We start from the raw sequence: 18,545 nt of genomic DNA, 5'->3' as shown, positions 1-18,545 counted from the left end.
CTTTCTTAGAGCAAAGACATACATAATATAAGAAAAAACTAAGTTGATTCAATACATTTTTCAAGAGACAATACAACTCCCTGCTTAAGGCTCTAATAGCAATAAACCAATGTGGTAATACCCAAGGGACATTTAGCGAGATTAAAATCCTTAATGGCTTCCTACTTACACTCATCCCTTGGTGTCTGCTGGGGGTTTGGTTCCAAGACCCCTTTGGATACCAAAATCTGAGGATATTCAAGTCTCATATAAAATGGTGCAGTATTTGCATAAAACCTGTGCACACCTCCTGCACGTTTAAAATCATCCCTAGATTACTTGTAATATTAAATGCAATGTAAATAGTTGTTATACTGTATTGCTTTTTAATTTGTATTACTTTTTATTGTTGTATGTTATTTTTTATTTTTTGAATTTTTTTTAGTTGTGTTTGGTTGAATCCAATGTTGCAAAACCCACAGATATGGAGGACTGCCTGTAATTTGTACCAATCATTTAGCTAAAGTACCAATATTTCTTTTGTTTTTCAATACCAGGACCCAAAAGTGCCATAAACAGGTCTTTTCTAATTCAAATCATAAAGATTTTGTGTCTTTACTAAATACCTTGACTTATAAGACCTGATAGAGACATGTTACTTGAGGTTTCAAGAATGAAGAAAATTCCTAAATGAGTTGTCTTACTCTTTTAACAAGAAAAAGTTTCCTGAGAGAATTCTTCCTCTCACCACATCATTGAACCCTTCTCGTCTGGTTGCAGCATACATGGCTTCAGTGGACATATCAATGTCACATCTGTGACCTGAAAACAAGAAAAGGGTAAATATTACTTGAAAGGAAGTAAAGTCAGTAAAGTTTTGGCTAAAACCAGGCCTAGATTCACTTTTTTTGTTTTTTTTTTTTTTGAGATGGAGTCTCACTCTGTCACGCACGCTGGAGTGCAGTGGTGTGATCTCAGCTCACTGCAACTTCTGCCTCCCTTGTCAAGTGATTCTCCTACCTCGGCCTCCTGAGTAGCTTAGATTACAGGTATGTGTCACCATGCCTGGCTAATTTAGATTCACATTTTTGTGACCAATACTAAAGTTTAGGGAGTTGCCCTTAATGGTCTCTTTTCCCTATCTGCCTTTTGACTGACTGACTGGTCATGGAGAGAGAAGAAAAGAACCAAGAAAGAAACTCCATTTGTTCACTCCCTCATTCATTCATTCAAACATTTATTGAGCTCCTACCATGTATCAGGTACTACATTAGCAGGACTGAGCATACAACAAGATACTATCCCTTCAAGTTATTCACAGTCCCGAGAAGCAAACCAAACATACACAGATATTTATGACAAACAGTGTAAGTACAAGTCTAAAATGACAAAGGTAAAATGATTCACTGATTAACTTTTCTGAATCATTATCTCAAGCATTAACTTTTTTGTCACTAATAAGTGAACCTTTCAAATGTTTGCTACAACTACCTTAAAAATAAAATAACCCAGCCATCTTACCATATTGTAGCCCATCAAATCTTGCCATATTCGATGCCACTTCCGATGTACACAATACGTGGTAGCAGACAATTGAATAACTGGTGTGAGGAAGGGATACTTCAACTACTTTGGCCCCCTCAGACTCAAAGAGGTCAGCAGCTTTGGACCAAAGAGACTGTACTTCACTTGATAATTCTGGTACAAGATATTCCTTGTAGGAAAAAGTCAAGATACAAAATTGGAACTGTATAGATGATTTTATAAAAATTTGTACTTCATCTGCATAGATTATTTTATAAAAATTTATACTTCAGGACCTTTGGTAATACATTAGAAAATATGATAAAATTGCTGGTAGGTAGCTAGAAAGATTGAATCCATTTAAGAGTGTTTATGGTATGACAAAGCACAGTACTAAATATTATGATCTGGATATAACAACATTAAAGATTGGAGATCTGGTTGGGGAAAATATTTGTTAAATACTCATTATGTATCAGGTACTTAACAGCATATTGGCATATATCAGCATATATGTTAATTGCTCATGTATCAGGTACCTTGTTAGATGATTTTCAAAGATTCTCTCATCTCATGCTTTTAACAAGCCTGTGATGTAGGTATTATAATCCTTCATTTTGTTAAGGAAAAATCTCGATATAAAAAGTTACTTTCCTAATGTTAAATAGCAGGTAAGTAGAGGGTCTAAGATTTCAAACTGGGTCTGTTTTAAAGCCTGTGCTCTCTGTAAATATATTCTTTTTAAAAGAACACACAGATATTGCCTTTTTTTTTTTTTTTTTTTTGAGACAGGGTCTTGCTCTGTCACTCATGCTGGAGTGCAGTGGTGCAATCATGGCTCACGGCAGTCTCAACCTCCGGACTCAAGCAATTCTCCCACCTCAGCCTCCCAAACAGCTAGGACCACAGGTGCATGCCACCACACCTCACAATTTTGTTTTAACTTTTTGTAGAGATAGGGTCTCTGGATGTTGCCCAGGCTGGTCTCAAACTCCTGATCTCAAGCGATCCTCCTACCTTGGCTTCTCAAGGTGCTGGGATTACAGGCGTAAGCCACTGCACCTGCCCTTACATATATTACCTTAACGGAAGATTTTAAATAAAGTAGTATTTCTCTATAGCAGTGTTCTTATCTGGGGGTTACTTTTGTCTCCTTTTCCCTAACCAGGAGACACTTGACAATGTCTGCAGACATTTTTGGTTGTGGGATTGTGGTTTTGGTGGTGGGGTACTACTTGCATGTAGGGGTAGAGGCCAGGGATGCTACTAAACATCTTACAATGCACAGGACAGTCTCCCACAATAATTACCAGCCCCAAACACCAACAGTGCTGAGGTTGTGAAACTTCATTATTCTGCAGGGTAACTTATCTCCCTAAAAGATTTAAAGTATTAATATATTGCAAGGCTTAATTTTTTAAAAGGTTAGTAATTTAACATTATAACATTCATGTATTCATTACTCAGTTGCTACTCTAATAGATGCAGTAGTAATAATAATAACAGTAAAGATGTTAACATTTTTTGAGGCATTACTATGCAAGCTATGGCTTTGGGCTAAGTCCTTTCTTTACATTAGGGATTGGCAAACTATGGCCCATAGGCCAGATGTGACAAGCCAGCTGGTTTTTGAAAATAAAGTTTTATTAGAGCAGAGACACACTTTTTCACTTACATATTGTCTGTGGCTGCTTTCTCACTATAATGGCAGAGTTAAGTAGTTATGATAAAGACTGTATGGTCCACAAAGTCTAAAATATTTACTATCTTGCCCATTACAGAAACAATTTACAGACTTAACATGACTGTGTAATTGATCCTCACAAATCTCTCTGAAGTCAATATTTTTATTATTCCCATTTTACAGATGGGGAAATTGAGCTAAAAGAGATTAAGTCACATACTCAACTCACATGATTAATAAAAGTGGCAGAGCAGAGATTCAAACCCACCCAATCTGCCTCCCAAGTCTGTGCTCTCTACTGGGCTTGACGGTATTTCTGTAAAGTAATGAAAAGAAAAAGTTACCTTTGGAATTCCTATACATAGTTTGCTCACATCTGCCAAACTGGGAAGCATGAATGGTTTATTAATAGGGTCATGTACTGTGGTAGAGTCCTTGGGGTCAGGTCCAGCCAGTGCACCTGTAAGGAGCAATACTTATGAATGACAGATATATTGTTTTATAGAAAAACTGTTGCAAATGATATAGAATTATATAAATACCCAACACAACTGCTGCATCATCCACACATCTGGTTAAGATTCCTGGCACATCCATCGAATTCACCAGGGGAATGAGACCATGACGGGAAACTAAGCCATAGCTTGGTTTGAAACCAACAAGCCCACAGTGGGCAGCAGGATTTCTGGTCGATCCTCCTGTATCTGATCCTAAAGCCCTGGAATTTAAATGGAATTATCTTTAGAAGAATGATATATCTCTAATTATATTTGGAATCTACCCTTTCAATTGTATATTTTTAAACTGTATTTTCCTCTGATTACACAAAAGTAACACATGTTCATCTCAGAGAATTCATAAAGTATAGAAACTTTAGGCACTCAATATTCCAATACCCAGAGGAAAACACTGTTTTTAGCATATTAACTTCAAGTCTTTTTAAAAATGAATTTTTTCATCGTTGAGATAATTCTGTAATCATGTTTCCATCCCTTTTTTAACATTAGCCTTTTACTATGTCATTAAAATTCCTGAAAATGTAAAGTATATGTAATATTCCATCATATAAATTGGTGATTCCTGGTATTTTAAAGTCCATTCTCCTTTTAATATACACATAAATCTTGTACTTTCCTCTGATGTTGATTTTTTTTTTTTTTTTTGAGACAGAGTCTGATGTTGATATTGAAAACAAATCAAATTAATGGCAATTTTACAGACTAAATATGCCCCTCCTGGAAATTCAGATACAGCCCTTTGCTACCCACCCCATTTAGAATCATGGATAAAGATGTATAATAATTTACTTAAACACTTATGTTGTTTCTAACTAGAATAACTATTTAATAAATAACTTTGTAATGAAAATCTCTCAACATAAATTTTTGCTTATGTGTGAGTACTTTTTAGGCTAGCTTCCAAGAAGTAGACTTAGTGCACATAAGTTTCTGATATATACTGTCAAATTACTTGTCAGAAAGATTATGTCAATTTGTATTCCCAGTTGCAGTGAGTCAGATTGTGTTTTAAAGTTTCAGTACCACCACTGAGTACTAGTAATTTTTAAAATTGTTAGTGTGATAACCAAAAAGTTTTTATTAATGTGCATTTTAAATAATTTTGCACGCTTATTTGTACATGCATTACTCAACTACAAAGTGACTGTTCATTTCTTTACCCAGTTACCTACAGAGTTTGTGTTGTTCTTATTTTAAAAAAACAAAAAACGGACCTGGAGGACATTATGCTAAGTGAAATGAGCCACTCACAGAAAGACAAATACTATGTGACACCACGTACATGAGATAACTAGAGTAATCAAATTCATAAGACAGAAAGTAGAAGGTGGTTACCAGAAGAGGGTTGAAGGGTACACAGTTTTAGCGTTGCAAGATGAAAAGTGTTCTGAAGACTGATTGCACAACGTTTTTAATACTTTTAAACTGTACATTTAAAAATGGTTAGGCTGGTACATTTTATGTTATGTGCATTTTACCACAATTAAAAAACCATTTCAGGAAAACAAAAGTTGTGCTGTAGAATAGTACATATCTACTATAAAAATTAAAATATTATATAACTATATGATGTATAAAGTAAGATTTCTCTTATAATCACAGCCCCCACAATAACCGTTACCAGTTCTGACATGCATTCATCCAGACATCCAGTACTTCCATGCAATGACTGACATATATATGTATGCAATTGTTACTTTTAACAGAAATGGGTTCTGCAACTTATCTTTCACTTAACAATTTATCTTGGTTATTTTTCCATGTCATTGCATAGTGCTCTAACTCATCCTTTTTAGTGGCTGCACAGTACTCCAGGAATCGTCCTATTTTAAAAACTATTGTAAAAGAAATCAAAAAGGGGGAAACAAATCAAAAAGGGGGAAACAAATCAAAAAGGAGGAAACAAAAGCAGAACACTTTACAGTTTGGGATACATTCAATCTGAAGTTATTTTTGGTCTGTGCTTCTGTTGCTTATATTTAAAGTGAAGCTTTGGACTGAACAATGCTCCTAACAATAACATGGCACTTGTGCCCTATGGAAAATGCAAATTATATTTCCTTTCTTACAGTGTCAAGTTAAGCTACAAAATCAGACTGTTGCTTTCACAATTTTAAAAGATACATTTTCTTATTAGCATTCACTGACGGCTACGTGAAAGTAAAACTTACATTTCCATAGGAATTATGTGTCAAAATGCCATCTACTCAAAGCACATTCAGAAAGATGAACACTAAGTGGGATGATGAGGACAGAAAAAAAGCACCTAATCCTGCAGTCCTAACTTGTCAGAACTCACATTAATATTAATGCAATGCTATAAAATTCCACAGAGATAAAATGAAATGGTTTTACTTGTTAATAAGATTTTAGGAAAACTGAAAAAAAATCTGTAGAACTCATATCTCCATAGCTCTAAAAAAATATAAATAATTTATGGATTGCAATGTGTGTGAAAGAACTTAGTTTTAATGGATAATTAAGGGGAGATAAAATACAAAACTATTACTAAAGAAACACATTCATTTTGATTAAATTGAGACTGATAAATACAGCAACGGCCATGTTTACTTTCTTTTCTTTTGGTAGTTAAGAAATGCTTTACAAATGGAACTGAAAATATGATCAATGGATTCTTACCAAATACAAAGTATGAGAGATAAACAGAATCAGCACCTAACAAGCTTGAAAAAACTTTATTTACTGATGTACATTTTTAATTGCAGATTTCTGAAAACACTATTTAAAATATCTTATTAATACATATTAGCATTTTTTCTTTTCTTTTTTCCTTTTTTTCAAAAGATTGATCTTGCTGAAGGATAAACATTACTAACAGTTTAGTTCAGCAGCACTCAACTACAGCCATTGTATGTTAGTCCCTAAATATTTGTACAGTGAGCACACACTCAAATTATTTAAAAATGAAATGCAATGAAGTTCATTTATGTTCAATGCTTTATTCTGCAAGATCCACAAAATCATATTTTAAGAGAACCAGACACTATGGAGAAAAATTTGTTATTTTAAAGTTAAAAGTATTAAATATACATAGTGTACTGTACAGTTGAGTGCAACTCAAGATATAATTTTGATATACCTTTGAGCACATATAGCTCACTAGAAAGAAAAATACCAAGGTATGAACTACTCTATTGCTGGATACAGTTTATGACTGTTTGTATTTGGGTGGGTTTTAAAATACAGATAGAGAAAAGCATCTTACGCATAGCATGTGAACGCCGATACGGCAGCTGCACTCCCACCTGAGCTTCCTCCAGTTATCAGCCAGTCTGAATCCTCATTCTCGCTGTGGGGATTCTGCTTCCTCTTTTCTCTATATTGTTTTGAATAACTCCAGGGGTTTTTAACTGGTCCAAATACACCATCTGTGCTCCCAGATCTGATGAAGAAGCGAAGCAAGATACCTTAGTAAAACTTTCATTTTATGTGAAAATTTCATCTTCTGAGTACATTATTTGCTTCTGACACTCATTGAGCATTTAAGAACCCACTGTAGCTTGAATTGAAAAAGGTGAGAAGTCTGTTCAGATGTAGCTTTCATCAATTGACAGTTGTGGAGGATGGGAAGGAAGAGCATTTGCGGTAGAAAGTAGAGAAAGCTAATCTGCTAAGAAAAGATTTTGCCTCTTTTTATCATCCAATTCAACTGAAGATAATTTCCCTTGTGAATCAAGGTCTTCCAGCTGAAAAGGGTTACATTCAAACAGTTAAGTCTTCTGAGGAAATCTCTCCCTTAACCAGAAGTTCTATGAAAAACATTGTAAGTGGAATGCTAATAACTTACTTTTAAATTTTTCAAATGATTTTATTCTCAGATAAATTACAAAAATAAAAATAACATATAAAACACTTTATACCCTTTACCCAGATGTACCTACGGTCAACATTTTATCCCTTTGCTTTACTACTTGTGTGCTCTGTGTACATTTGTACATACACAAAGTATGATAGAAACTTAAGGGTATCTTAAGGGTAACTTACATATATATCATAGCCCTTTATCCCTAAATACTTTAGTGTGTATTTCCTAAGAATAAGGATATCACGTTATACAGTCACAGTATAGTTATCCATCTCAGTAACATTAATATCAATACAATACACTTTTTTTTCTTTTTTGAGATGGAGTCTCGCTCTATTGGCAGTCTGGAGTGCAGTGGCACGATCTCGGCTCACTGCAACCTCCGTCTCCCGGATTCCAGCAATTCTCCTGCCTCAGCCTCCCCAGTTGCTGGGACTACAGGTGCCTGCCACCATGCCAGGCTAATTTTTGTATTTTCATTAGAGACGGGGTTTCACCACGCTGGCCAGGATGGTCTCAATCTCTTGACCTCGTGATCCACCCGCCTTGGCCTCCCAAAGTGCTGGGATTACAGGGGTGAGCCACCGTGCCCGGCCTACAATACTTTAATCTACTGTATGTAATTCAATTCTGTCAACTGATTCAATAACGTACTTTGGCCGGGCGCAGTGGCTCACGCCTGTAATCCCGGCACTTTGGGAGGCCAAGGAGGGCGGAATATGAGGTCAGGAGATCGAGACCATCTTGGCTAACACAGTGAAACCCCGTCTCTACTAAAAATACAAAAAATTAGCCGGGCGTGGTGGCAGGCGCCTGTGGTCCCAGCTACTCGGGAAGCTGAGGCAGAAGAAAGGCATGAACCCGGGAGGCGGAGCTTACAGTGAGCCGAGATCGCGCCACTGCACTCCAGCCTGGGTGACAGAGCGAGACTCCATCTCAGAAAAAAAAAAAAAAAAGTACTTTATGGCATTTTATCCCCTTCCTGGATCAAATCTAGAGTCAGGTCTTCCATTTAGTTATCATTGTCTCTTTTTTTTTTTTTTTTTTGAGACAGTCTCACTCTATCACCCAGGCCGGAGTGCAGTGGCACGATCTTGGCTCACTGCAAGCTCCGCCTCCCGGTTTCAAGTGATCCAGGTTCAAGCAATTCTCATGCCTCTTGAGTAGCTGGGACTACAGGCATCCACTACCATGCCTTGGCCTCCCAAAGTGCTGAGATTACAGGTGTGAGCCACTGTGCCCAAGCTCATTGTGATTTTAATTTTGAATTCCCCTAATGATCAACGATATTAAGCATTTTCTCATGTTTGTCAACTATGTTTTAATCTCTGATGAAATGTCTTCTTAAATCTTTTGTTCATTTTTTTTTTTTTTTTTTTTTTTTTGAGACGGAGTCTTGCTCTGTCGCCCAGGCTGGAGTGCAGTGGCGCAATCTCGGCTCACTGCAAGCCCCGCCTCCCGGGTTCACGCCATTCTCCTGCCTCAGCCTCTCCGAGTAGCTGGGACTACAGGCGCCCGCCACCAATAGAGTTGCTTGTTTTCTTATTGAGGTGGGAAATGTTCTATGTATTTTGGATATCAGTTCTTTCTGAGATACATGGTTTGCAAATATTTTTCTCTCAGTCTGTGGCTTGCGTTTTCACTTTCTTAGCAGCATATTTCAAAGTACAGAAGTTCTTAATTTTAATGAAGTCTATCAATTTTTTTTTTTTGAGAAGGAGTCTTGCTCTGTCGCCCAGGCTGGAGTGCAGTGGTGCGATCTCGGCTCACTGCAACCTCTGCCTCCCGGGTTCATGCCATTCTCCTGCCTCAGCCTCCTGAGTAGCTGGGACTATAGGCGCCCGCCACCACGCCCAGCTAATTTTTTGTATTTTTAGTAGAGACAGGGTTTCACTGTGTTAGCCAGGATGGCCTCAATCTCCTGACCTCATGATCCGCCCACCTCAGCCTCCCAAAGTGCTGGGACTACAGGTGTGAGCCATCACGCCCGGCCAAGTCTATCAATTTTTTAAGTGGATTTGTGCTTCATGTGTCCTATCTAAAAGAACTCTGACTAATTCAAGGTCACAAATATTTTTCCCTGTCTTTTTAAATTGTGTTTTTTTCAGTAAAGACAGGGTCTCACTATGTTGCCCAGGCTGGTCTAGGACTGCTGGGCTCAAGCAATCCTACTGCCTCAGCTTCCCACAGTGCTGAGATAACAGGCGTGAGCCACCAGGCCCAGCATCCCCTAAATTTCTTAAGTTTTATGATGTTAGGTTTTACTTTCTTTATCTCTTATCCTGGAAGATTTTCACAGCCCTTTTTTTTGTTTTCATATGATATTTTAATAGAATGGTTCTCATTTTGGATTTATCTTTTGTTTCCCCATTATTAGAGTCAGGTTATACATTCTCAGCTAGAATATTACATAGGTGATATTGTATCCTCAGACAATTACATCTGGAGGCACATAACATCCACTTCACCCTCACTGGTGATGTTAATTTTGATCAGCTGATGAAGGCAATTTCCTAAAAGCCTTTGTTCAAATTTACTTCCATGGATTAGTTCATTCAACATATATATAATGAATTCCAAGACATACCACTTTGAACTACACAAGCAAGGACTCGTTTCTATAAAACAGAGAACAAAGACCAAGCAAATATTACAAATGTGACAAGTGTCATAAAAGGGTAAGTATAAAGTACTTTTGGTGAAAGACTGCTTTTCCCTAAGATCAAGATCAAGGCAAGGAAATCTGCTCTCATCACTTCTATTCAACATTGCACCTAAGGCCGTCACCGGTGCAGTAAGGCAAGAAGAAGAAATAAGACTAACTCTATTTGTAGATTACACAATTTGCTACATAAAATATTCTACAGAATCCACAAAGATCAACTAGAACTAATAAGCGAGCTTTAACAAGGTCATGGGATAAAAGGTCAATATAGAAAAATCAATTATGTTTCAATGTACTAGCAATAAACAATTAGAAACTGAAAAAAATACAATTTTCTATAGCATTAAGAAACATGGCCGGGGGCAGTGGCTCACGCCTATAATCCCAACACTTTGGGAGGACGAGGCGGGTGGATCACAAGGTCAGGAGTTTGAGACCAGCCTGGCCAATACGGTGAAACTCTATCTCTACTAAAAACACAAAAATTAGCCGGGCGTGATGGCACGTGCCTGTAGTCCCAGCTACTTAGGAGGCTGAGGCAGGACAATCTCTTCAACCCAGGAGGCGGAGGTTGCAGTGAGCCGAGATCATACCATTGTACTCCAGCCTGGGTGACAGAATGAGATTCTGTCTCAAAAAAAAAAAAAAAGAAAAGAAACATAAAACACAGGAATAAATCAAATTATATGTACAATTTACATGCAGGAAATCATAAAAACATTCCTGAGTAGGCCGGGCGCGGTGGCTCAGGCCTGTAATCCTAGCACTTTGGGAGGCCGACGTGGGCGGATCACGAGGTCAGGAGTTCGAGACCACCCTGGCCAACACAGTGAAACTCTGTCTCTACTAAAAATACAAAAAAATTAGCAGGGTGTGGTGGCGGGTGCCTGTAGTCCCAGCTACTCGGGAGGCTGAGGCAGGAGAATGGCATGAACCCGGGAGGTGGAGCTTGCAGTGAGCCGAGATGGTGCCACTGCACTCCAGCCTGGTGGACAGAGCCAGACTCTGTCTCAAAAAAAAAAAAAAAAACAAAACATTCCTGAGTCAAACAAAATGGATGAGAAGATGAGAAGACATGTATTATGATGCCGATTCTTTCCAAGTTGATCTATAAATTCAACACAATCACAATCAAAATCCCATTAAACTTCTTTGTAGAAATTAGCAAGCTTATTCTAAAACATATCAAAATATAAAAGAACTAGATTATGTAAAATGATTTTGAAAAAGACGAACAAAGTTAGAAGACTCTTACTACATAATTTCAAGGCTTACTATAAAGCTATAATAATCAAGATGGTGTGACACTGGAATAAACAGAGATGCAACAGAGTTCAGAAACAGACCTACATGAATGTGCTTGATTTTTGACAAAAAAACCTAAGATCATTCAACGAGAAAAGGATAATCTTTTTTATTATTAGTGCTGGAGTTAATGGACATCCATATGTTTAATAAATGGACTTTATTCATACTATATACAAAAATCTAATTTGAAGTGAATCACATATCTAAATGTAAAAGCTAAGACCATAAAACTTCTAGGAAAAAAGTCTTTGTGACCTTTGTTAGGTAAAGATTTCTTGGCCAGGCCCGATGGCTCACATCTATAATCCCAGCACTTTGGGAGACCAGGCGGGCAGATCACCTGAGGTCAGGAGTTTGAGACCAGCCTGGCCAACATGGTGAAATCCCGTCTCTACTAAAAATACAAAATTAGCTGGGGCTGGTGGTGCGCACCTGTAATCCCAGCTACTTGGGAGGCTGAGGCAGGAGAATCGCTTGAACCTGGGAGGTGGAGGTTGTAGTGAGCCGAGATTGTGCCATTGCACTCCAAGCACTCCAGCCTGGGCAACAAGAGCGCAACTGTGTCTCAAAAAAAAAAAAAAAAAAAAAAAAAAAAAGATTTCTTAGGACACATGAATCATAAAAGAAAAAAATTCAGCCAGGTGAGGTGATGTGTGCTTGCAGTCCCAGCTGCTCGGAAGGATGAGGTAACACAGTGAAACCCCATCTTTAAAAAATAAAGGAAAAAATGGGCCAGGCACAGTTGCTTGTGCCTCCCAACACTTTGTTGGACCAAGCTGGGAGCACAGTTCGAGTCCAGAAGTTTGAGACCAGCCTGGGCCATCCAGTGAGACCCTGTCTATATGAAACGAAGAAAAGAAAAAAGGAAAGAAAGAAAAGAAGGCCGGGCGTGGTGGCTCATGCCTGTAATCCCAGCACTTTGGGAGGCCAAGGCAGGTAGATCACCTCAGGTCAGGAGCTCAAGAGCAGCCTGGCCAACATGGTGACACCCAATCTCTACTAAAAATACAAAAATTAGCTGGGCATGGTGGGGCATGCCTGTAGTCCCAGCTACTTGGGAGGCCGAGTCAGGAAAATTGCTTGAAGCTGGGAGGCGGAGGCTGCAGCGAGCCGAGATCGCACCATTGCATTCCAGCATGGACGACAAGAGCAAAACTCTGTCTCAAAAAAAAAAAAAAAAAAAAAAAGAATGAAAAGAAGAGAAAAAAGAAAAAAATTGATAAACTGGACTTTATCAAAATTAAGAACTTTTACTCTTTGAAAGGCATGTTCAGAGAATAAAAAGATAAACCAGAGACTTGAAGAAAATATTTGCAAATCAGCACCTATCTGATAATGGATTTGAACCCAAAATATATGAAAGAATTCTTTTTTTTTTTTTTTCTGAGACAGAGTTGCACTCTTGTAGCCCAGACTGGAGTGCAATGGCGTGATCACGGCTCACCGCAACCCCTGCCGCCTGGGTTCAAGCGATTCTCCAGCCTCAGCCTCCCGAGTAGCTGGGATTACAGGCATGTGCCACCACACCCGGGTAATTTTTGTGTTTTTAGTAGAGACAGGGTTTCTCCATGTTGGTCAGGTCAGTCTCGAATTCCCTACCTCAGGTGATCCACCTGCCTCGGCCTCCCAAAGTGCTGGGATTACAGGCATGAGCCAGAAAGAATTCTTACAACTCAATAATAAGATGACCCAATTTCAAAAAATGGACAAAGAATTTGAACAGCTACCTCACTGATGAAGATACAGGGATGGCAAAATAAACACATGAAAAGATGTTTAACATTATTAGTCATCAGGGAAATACAAACCAAAAGCAAAATTAGAGATGACTATGTATCTATTAAACAACTGAACATAATCTCACAGAGGGACTAAGAAACTGGCATTATATCCTCAATCCTTTTAGGTAACTACATTTAGTGAAAATAAAGGCACAGATAGAAGAAACTCAAGAGAAGATTTCAATTTTACTTACCCCATAGCAAACTCATCTAAATTTGTTTTTCCCATTAGTAGAGCTCCCTGATCCAACAACTTCTGAACTACAGTAGCATTATAAGGTGGTATATAACCTGAAAAAAATTTAGTTACTATTATTTTTTTTACAGTCCAGAAGTCTTTTATTTGTTTATACCTATTATGCCATGAATTCACAGGGAATAGGCTCCAGCAGCTCAGGAGCCTTCCCATTGGTTCTCACACAGTGCGCTTCTCTGGGTGGAGCAGGCTGGCGCTTCAGTTGAACCCAGGTACCTTTCTCTTTGGCTTCCTTCTTTTTCTCATCATTTTCCTCAATGCATTTCAGGAAGCTATCTCAGCTCTTACAGTACTTACTGTGCTCAATATGCACATTCTTTCTCTTGGCAAGAATCTTGCCCTTGTTTGTTTACAACACTGCCAACAGCATGCTGGGGAACACTGTACATTCTCCAGTTTTGCCATGGTAACACTTGTGGGGCATTCCTTTTTGAACAATACCCATTCCCTTGATGTCCACAATATCACCTTTCTTACAGGTTTGCATGTACGTGGCAAACAACTCCCTGTTTTCTAAAAGGCCTGGAAAACACATATCGGGTGCCTCTCCTCTTTCCCTCTGTGTTCATCATTTTGGTGAATTACTGGATGATGGTGGTTCCCGCCAAAAGGCCAGTTACCTTTTTATAGGAAACAAAACAGTGAACATGCAAATCATATGTAAGAAACAAGAGTCGGCTGGGCGGGGTGGCTCAGGCCTGTAATCCCAAAACTTTGGGAGGCCAAGACAGGCGGATCACCTGAGGTCAGGAGTTCGAGACCAGCCTGGCCAACGTGGAGAAACCCTGTCTCTACTAAAAATATAAAATTTAGCTGGGTCTGGTGGTGCATGCCTGTAATTTCAGCTACTCAGGAGGTGAGACAGGAGAATCACTTGAACCCGGGAGGCGGAAGTTGCAGTGACCCGAGATCGCACCACTGCACTCCACTCTGGGCGACAGAGCAAGACTCCATCTTAAACAAACAAACAAACAAACAAAAAACAAAAAATCAAGAGTCTAAACTGCAATTAAGCAATTCATAGTGCTATGTATTAATTATCCCTAATTTAAATAATCAGTTGTACTTTCTTCCAGTAATTTTTTTCTACCGCTAATGTATGTTTTCCAAAGATAGTCTGTGCCTTCACTATTTTTATAATCTAGAAACACTGACTTTAACAGTTAGTTCTACAAAATATTGCATGATAGTCAGAGATGTACCCAGTATTTTTGAAATAGTAAATCTCTATTTTGCTCATTGTACTTGACTTTTTCTTTTCATATGATGTTATACCACACAGTAATTTTTATGTATTTCCAGTAGAAATAGATCTTTATTTTCAACTAAAATTTTCTCTAGCTATTGAAAAGCTCTAGTATATATTCCAAAATAATTAACAACAGTCTGCATATTAGAGGAAGGTGGGGCATATTCCTCATAGAATATTATTTTTAGCGTCTAGTACTCTGAATAACCTTTTTTCTATTTCTGTTTCTTCCTAGGATCCAAATATCTTGATAAACCTGCTTTCTTTTGACCAAACTCTAAAGAATAAATCTAAGCATTGCCATACTGTGCTATAAGAGATAGAGGAATCAGGAAATAAAAAATAACTGGTCAGTAGATGTTAATGAATCCTCACATCACCCACAGGAGAAGGGTATTGATGATAGCCAGTTCATACTTATTCCCATGCTATTAATGAGCTGAAGGTAGAGGTTATGTAGTGCATTTATGGTAATCAGTTTTTTTATTTTGTTTTTTAGAGATGAGGTCTCACTATGTTGCCCAGGCTGGACTCAAACTCCTGAGCTCAAGTGATTCTCCCACCTCGGTCTCCCAAGTAGCTGGGATTACAGGTACGCACCCAGTTGGTAATTAGTTACTGAACTGAGTCTTCCTAAATATTAATCGAATTTTTGAAAACTTCTGAGATAGCATTCATTAAGCTGGCTGACCTCTAAAGAAAAATTCTGCATTCTAAAACAGCAAATAGTAAAAAAAAAAAAAAGGTGATACTATATTCTAAATATTTCCTTCAAAGATATAATTAGTCTGAGATTATCTTGGTATTTTATTATCCTTAAAGCGAAAAATATCTATTTTTACAAAATTATCAATGCTCTGATCAGTTAAACTTTACCTTTCAGCATATTTGATGCACATGTTGTCTCAATGCCGGACGTGCTGAAGTTGTCTTTTACTGCAATAGGAATTCCATCTAAATCCCCAAGTGACTGTCCTGCATTAAAAAGCCAAAAGAGTGATAAAGGAGATAGTTTAAAATATAAAGATACATGAATACATGTTATTACAGTAACTACTAGTTTTTGGCAAAGATACTTCTTCAGAAATCAAATTTATGGCAGAAATTAATACAGTTGGACATTATGAAGCATCACATAGCCATTACCCTCATTTTTATTATCCTCATGACAAGTTCTTTAAATAAGGCTATGTTTTATGTTTAAAGCTTCACTTGCCAAATGGAGACTGCTACAACCAATTAAACTTCTCTGGAGATACAACAATTAAGTATAGTTAAAAGCAATTTACCATTCTTATATCTCTTTTCTGATTCTTCAGCTTGTTTTAAGGCCACCTCTTCTGAGACAGTAATGTAGGCATTTAGAAACTTGGTCTTCTTGATAAGAGAGAGACATTTTTGACAGAGCTCTGTTGGTGTAATTTGGCCTTGTTTCAGTGCCGCAGAAACCTATAGTGTATACAATTCAAAAACCTTTTACTGCGTCTGCAGAAGTTTCAAATGTTATATTGGTGGGGGTGGGGGGAGATGGAGTGGCTAAGTATAACATTTTAAAGTGAGGCTTGGGTTCAAAATCAAGAGAACCTATTACCTCTCCACTTAGTGTAGTGGATGAAGGGTGATGCACTGATCAGCTTGAGGACAGGTGGAGGACATGACATTCTTCTCCTTAGCTAACTTTTGGTTTCAAAGTCAGGCTGTACAAACAACAGCAGTAAGTTAGGTAAACCTTCCTGTCCAGGGGGAGTTGAGGCCCAGCATGGGTGAAGGATGGCTGAGGGCAGATTCCGTACAGAGGGTAGCTTAGCTGCAACACAGGCAGTCCAGAGAGAAAAAAAGAGAAGTGAACTGGACAAGGCATTGCAGGATTTTTATGGCTCTCTAAATAAGATCTTTATACCTATTGTGGAGTTCAAGTAAGAGACACTATGAATTGAGAGAAATGCTTGTAAAATACGGGTTCAAAGGCAAAGTAAAAACAAACTTTTCTGAAATTCTGTCTTTAGGGAAGACATTAGGAAGGCTGGTAAAGAAGGAGTTAAAAAAAAAACTGCACCGAAAGTGACTGGGAAGTAGTGAATACCAGTGTATATTGACAGGAAGTAGGGCCTGAAATGGAGTCACGAGTGTCTAATATTTCCTGTAGGAAGTAATAATAACATGTACTTACTAATCAGATAAAAGGGATGAATAACAAGAAGTAAAAGATGACACCAAAACTTTGGAGATTTTATGAAAAGATAATTGGATTAGACGGGAGCTGAGAGAAAAGGAGACTAGGGGAAGGAATAGTATTTACCGAGTATTTCCCAAGAGCCAGGCATGCTCTATTGCTTTACATGCATTATTACTTCATTTAACCCTTAAAACAACCACACTGGCCGGGAGCGGTGGCTCACGCCTGTAATCCTAGCACTTTGGGAGGCCGAGGTGGGCAGATCACAAGGTCAGGAGATGGAGACCATCCTGGCCAACATGGTGAAGCTCTGTCTCTACTAAAAATACAAAAATTAGCCAGGTGTAGTGGCGTGTGCCTGTAGTCCCAGCTACTTGGGAGGCTGAGGCAGGAGAATCACTTGAATCTGGGAGGCGGAGGTTGCAGTGAGCCAAGACCACGCCACTGCGCTCCAGCCTGGTGACAGAGCCAGACTGTCAAAACAAACAAACAAACAAAAAAAACACACACAAACAACCACACAAGTTAGGTACTGTTTATCTCATTTGACAGATGAAGAAACTGAAGCTCAGAGACCTTGAGTGATTTGCCCAAAGTCACACAAGTAGTAAAGGACAGGGTGACTTCATAATATACAGTCTTCACCATTCCTATCTCTACTCTATTGGAAGCTTAGTTTGTCCACCAAGTTGACAGTATTTTCATGTGTCCCATAAAGCAACAGAAGTTTGCATTTGAGGGGGAAATCTCCAAATCATCTGCTCTCAGCTACTGAGTAAATCATCAAAGCAATGGCATTCTTGGGGCTGAGGGTTTTAAATGCAACAAGCAATGGGAAGAGGTCATCAAGAGGATCCCTAATGCTCACCGACAAGAGGAAAAGGACTTCCATGGGGAGGCTGCTGGACTGCTGCAGGGATGCGGAGGGCAGCAAGGTCCGACTTAAGGAAGTGACTTTTATAGTAACAAGAAGAGAGAGTTCATCTAATGGTTTGTATGAAAGGTAAACCCGTGGCCAGGTGCGGTGGCTCAGGCCTGTAATCCCAGCACTTTGGGAGGCCGAGGCGGACAGATCACCTGAGGTTGGGAGTTCGAGACCAGCCTGACCAACATGGAGAAATCCCGTCTCTACTAAAAATACGAAATTAGCCAGGTGTGGTGGCACACGCCTGTAATCCCAGCTACTCGGGAGACTGGGGCAGGAGAATCGCTTCAATCCGGGAAGCAGAGGTTGCGGTGAGCTGAGATCGTGCCATCACACTCCAACCTGGGCAACAAGAGCAAGACTCCGTCTCAAAAAAAAAAAAAAAAAAAAAAAAGAAATGTAAACCCTCTAGAAGAAAGAAGCTAGAAGGAACAAAAGAGAGCAGTGTGTTTTAACATCATGTGTATGGAATGGGAAGAACAAAGATGGCAGTAGGCTGGGTAGAAGAGAGTTAGAACTAGCAAAAACCCAGAGCTAGAGAGACAAATATATGTAGGCAGGTGCATCCCATGGCTAAGTTGTAATAATGAGGAAAATTGCATTTGCCACTTTCTCTCCTTCCTTGACTCCTCTCAAGTCCCCTAATGCCTACTA

General features: G+C 38.7%; 1 protein-coding gene across 1 annotated transcript in view; it reads right to left on the bottom strand.

Annotated features, from left to right (window-relative positions):
- The window catches only part of QRSL1 (glutaminyl-tRNA amidotransferase subunit QRSL1), a 37,396-nt gene that overhangs the window by 10,824 nt on the left and 8,027 nt on the right, over positions 1-18,545 (bottom strand). The window contains exons 2-9 of the mRNA XM_055260357.2: positions 16,080-16,239; positions 15,667-15,765; positions 13,480-13,576; positions 6,932-7,108; positions 3,730-3,905; positions 3,532-3,647; positions 1,501-1,693; positions 684-801 (exon numbers count right to left, since the gene is read on the bottom strand). Of these exons, the coding sequence (XP_055116332.1) occupies positions 684-801; positions 1,501-1,693; positions 3,532-3,647; positions 3,730-3,905; positions 6,932-7,108; positions 13,480-13,576; positions 15,667-15,765; positions 16,080-16,239 (1,136 nt within the window). The remainder of the gene's footprint in view (positions 1-683; positions 802-1,500; positions 1,694-3,531; positions 3,648-3,729; positions 3,906-6,931; positions 7,109-13,479; positions 13,577-15,666; positions 15,766-16,079; positions 16,240-18,545) is intronic.

This window comes from Symphalangus syndactylus, chromosome 2 (assembly GCF_028878055.3).
Source record: "Symphalangus syndactylus isolate Jambi chromosome 2, NHGRI_mSymSyn1-v2.1_pri, whole genome shotgun sequence".
Taxonomy (NCBI): Eukaryota; Metazoa; Chordata; class Mammalia; order Primates; family Hylobatidae; genus Symphalangus; species Symphalangus syndactylus.
This window is presented reverse-complemented; position numbering and strand designations above follow the sequence as displayed.